Source organism: Phaeodactylum tricornutum, chromosome 6 (assembly GCF_000150955.2).
Source record: "Phaeodactylum tricornutum CCAP 1055/1 chromosome 6, whole genome shotgun sequence".
Classification (NCBI taxonomy): Eukaryota; Bacillariophyta; class Bacillariophyceae; order Surirellales; family Neidiaceae; genus Phaeodactylum; species Phaeodactylum tricornutum.
In genome coordinates this window covers 376,098-380,258 of record NC_011674.1, presented here as the reverse complement: position 1 = coordinate 380,258, position 4,161 = coordinate 376,098, and the positions used below count along the sequence as shown (strand labels likewise).

Sequence of the window (4,161 nt, the reverse complement as noted above, 5' to 3'; positions counted from 1 at the left end):
ACAGCATTCTTGACTTACCTCAATCACCTTATGTTGAACCACGTTTCGACTCTACAGGCAATTACCTCCATCGTCACATTTCTCACTGTGATTCTCGTGATAACGCGATTGACCGTATTTTACAATGCCAACAGCACAATATCACCCGAAATGCCCAGGACTATGAAACACTTCGACCGTGCTTAGGTTGGGTCTCTGCCGAAACCGTCCGAAAAACCCTCATGGTCACCACGCAGCATGCCCGAGAAGTCTACAACGTCCCGCTACGCAAGCATTTCAAGTCACGTTTCCCAGCCTTAGACGTGCATCGTCGCAACGAGCCCGTCGCCACTGATACAATCTGGTCTGACACACCCGCTGTGGATAATGGCGCCAAGTTTGCACAACTCTTTGTCGGCCACCGATCTCTTGTCACTGATGTGTACCCGATGAAAACCGATAAAGAATTTGTCAACACCCTCGAAGATCACATTAGATACCGTGGCGCAATGGATAAACTGATCAGTGATCGTGCTCAGGTTGAAATCAGCAAAAAGGTCACTGACATTACACGGGCTTATAACATCGACCAATGGCAGAGCGAACCCAACCATCAGCATCAGAATTTTGCCGAACGTCGTATTGCCACTATTGAAGCAAACACCAACAATATTCTCAATCGTACCGGTGCCCCTGATTCCACTTGGCTTCTTTGCGTCACGTACGTTTGTTGCGTTTTTAACCATTTGGCGCATGAGTCCCTCGACAACCGTACACCCCTCGAGATCTTATCTGGTTCCACACCTGATATCAGTGTTCTCCTTCAGTTTCATTTTTGGGAACCCATTTATTATCGCCTCGAAGATGCGACATTCCCTTCTGATGGTACTGAGCAACGAGGACATTTTGTTGGCATCGCGGATTCCGTGGGAGATGCACTTACTTATAAGATCCTCACTGACGGCACCAACAAAATTCTGTACCGTTCTAGTGTTCGTTCTGCAACCATCCCAGGAGAAACCAACCTACGCCTTACACCACAGGATGGGGAGCGTGGTCCCAAGCCCATTAACTTTATCAAGTCGCGTAGAACCGAAAATCAAAATTCCTATGCCATAAAGGAGTTGCCTGGTTTCACACCCGATGACCTCATTGGTCGTACGTTCCTCACCGATACTCGTGATGATGGGGAGCGTCTGCGGGCACGAATCACTCGAAAAATACTTGATCCAGACAAACCTTCGGATATCAAGTTTCTCGTCGAAATCAACGATGGCGAACACGACGAAATTCTAGCTTACAACGAAATCCTAGACAAAATCGAGACGAATCTAGATCAAGAACTTCATGATGTGGATCGACAGTGGCGTTTTAAAGACATTGTTGCACATGAAGGCCCACTCTTACCACGTGACAAGAACTACAAGGGATCTAGATACAACGTACTTGTCAATTGGGAGACTGGGGAGTCCACTTATGAACCACTAGATGTTATCGGTGCTGATGATCCGGTTACCTGTGCTATCTATGCCAAGAGTCAAGGGTTACTAGATACACCTGGGTGGAAGCAGTTCAAGCGGTTGGCGTCTAGAGATAAACAGGTCCAGAGGTTTGTAAACCAAGCACGCCAGCATTATAGCAAGGCTACACCGGTTCACAAATTTGGATACCAGATCCCTCGCGACCACAAGGATGCAATTGATATTGACAAGTCTAATGGCAACAGTAAGTGGCAAGACGCGGAGAGCACGGAAAGAGCTCAGTTACACAAATATGATACTTTTGTTGACATTGGTAAGGCCATCACAATTGGTAAGACTATAACAAATGCACCCATGGGCTACAAGAAGATTCGTGTTCATACCGTGTACGATGTGAAACATGACGGCAGACACAAGGCCAGGATGGTTGCTGGAGGGCATCTAACACCTGTCCCAACCGAAAGTGTGTACTCCGGAGTGGTCTCGCTGCGTAGCCTTCGAATCGTTGTCTTCCTTGCCGAATTAAACGGACTCAAGTTATGGGGAGCCGACATAGGCAACGCGTACCTCGAGGCCAAGACCAGGGAGAAGGTATACATTGTTGCAGGACCTGAGTTTGCCGAACTTGAAGGACATGTGTTGATCATTAACAAGGCTTTGTATGGATTACGGAGCAGTGGCTTACGTTGGCATGAACGTTTCGCGGACACCCTACGCGATCTCGGTTTTATCTCTAGCAAGGCGGATCCTGATGTTTGGATGAGAGAAGATACTGGTGTCTATGAATACATTGCAGTTTATGTGGACAATATTGCTGTTGCCGCCCATAACCCCGAGGGAATTATAAACCAGCTCAAGGAAAGATACAAATACAAACTCAAGGGTGTGGGTCCATTGGTGTACCATCTTGGGTGCACTTTCGAACGAGACAAGGATGGCACCCATTCTTACCACCCAAGGAAGTATATATCTCGTATGATGGAACAATATGAACGAATGTACCAGGAGCACCCGAAAAGTACGTATCTCCCTTGGAAAAAGGTGACCACCCAGACTTGGATTCAACACCGGAACTCGACATGAATGGTATCAAGCAGTACCAATCCCTCATTGGTAGTCTGCAGTGGTTGATCACGCTTGGACGTTTCGACATAGCTACAGCGGTCATGAGTATGTCTAGATTCAGGGTTGCACCTCGTGAGGGCCACCTTGATCGGCTTAAAAGGATGTATGGTTATATCAAGAAGATGAAGAATGGGGCAATCAGAATTCGAACCGACGAACCCGATTACTCAGGGCTTCCAGACAACTCTCGCGACTGGGCAACTTCTGTTTACGGGAACGTTAAGGAACTACTTCCTCAAAACGCTCCGACGCCCCTTGGAAGACATGTTAAGTTGACCACCTATGTCGACGCGAACCTTTACCACGATATGATAACAGGACGCTCAGTCACAGGGGTGTTGCATCTCATCAACCAGACTCCAATTGAGTGGTACTCCAAACGTCAGGCTACAGTTGAGACTGCTACGTACGGTTCTGAATTTGTTGCGGCAAGGATTGCGGTCGAACAGATTATGGACATCCGTACCACTCTACGTTTCCTTGGAGTACCCATCCTAGGCAAGTCCATACTGTTTGGTGATAACCAATCAGTTATCATCAGCTCCACGGAGCCACAGTCACCAATCAACAAGCGACATAATGCACTGTCTTATCACAGGGTACGAGAGGCCATTGCCGCCGGTATTGTTGACTTCCAGAAAGTCTTGGGCGCCGAGAACATTGCCAATATACTCAGTAAGCATTGGGGTTTCCAACAGGCATGGCCTGTTCTAAAGCCTATGCTGTTCTGGCAAGGAGATACTTCAAAATGTGAGGTAAAGTCTTCCAATTCATCAAAGCAGGCCGGTGGGGAGTGTCACGATATACACCAAGGCGACATGTCTCTGGGACAAGAGACGCCTAACACTGTCTATGGAAGTGTGAGTCAAGGTGGGAATCGTGGTGGGATTGTTTCCTTTATGTCGGCCTTATTGTACGACCCGATGTATACGTGGTATGACCAGAGTCGTCCCACATCGGAAGCCACGGAAATTGAACCCAAGGATGGAGAATAGGGCACAGTCCCACGAACTACAAGGAGAGTGACAAGCAGGATGGTTATTCACCAAGTGGTTCTGTGTGGGATTTATACCTAGAAGATATTACTCTACGTGGGAGTAAGATTATCTGCCACATGGTAAGAGGTCTTTCATTTGTATGAGCAGACAATTCTCATGGACTAGTAGTAGAATAATCTTCCTCTCATTGTTTTAGAAAGTCATTGATCCAAATATTGCATTAGCATAGGTCCTCGTATCCACTGTCTAACCCGTGGGGAGCGTCGTAAGCGAGTTGAGTTTTACAGTCCCTAGGCTTGCTTAGGTGTATCGCAGGTTGTTCGTAATAACGCCCAACCTTCGTTTACCAGACTTTGTTGACACTGCGTTTCCTGTCTTTCGTACGTACATTGGTTGTACTACGTAACAACTTGGCCGTAGACTGGTCAATGGCAAAGTGATGGTTATGTCTCAGATGTCCTTGTGGAAGTTCATTAGTAAGGTTGTCTCCTTTTTCCCAGTTCTTTATTGCCATTTCCTTGGCATTTGTTTTCCAAGGGAGTACTCCGGTTGCTTTTGTTGTTACGGTTTTTTGACAT

The 4,161-nt window shown here is 47.0% G+C and overlaps 1 protein-coding gene across 1 annotated transcript; it reads left to right on the top strand.

The window, feature by feature from the left end:
* Window positions 1–154: 154 nt before the first annotated feature.
* On the top strand, window positions 155–3,580 carry PHATRDRAFT_45165 (predicted protein; the record flags this gene model as incomplete). The annotated part of the gene is made up of 2 exons (XM_002179378.1): window positions 155–1,231; window positions 3,445–3,580. The coding sequence occupies exons 1-2, from the start codon at window positions 222–224 to the stop codon at window positions 3,578–3,580; spliced, it is 1,146 nt and encodes a 381-aa protein (XP_002179414.1). The 5' UTR covers window positions 155–221.
* Between the last annotated feature and the right edge of the window lie 581 nt (window positions 3,581–4,161).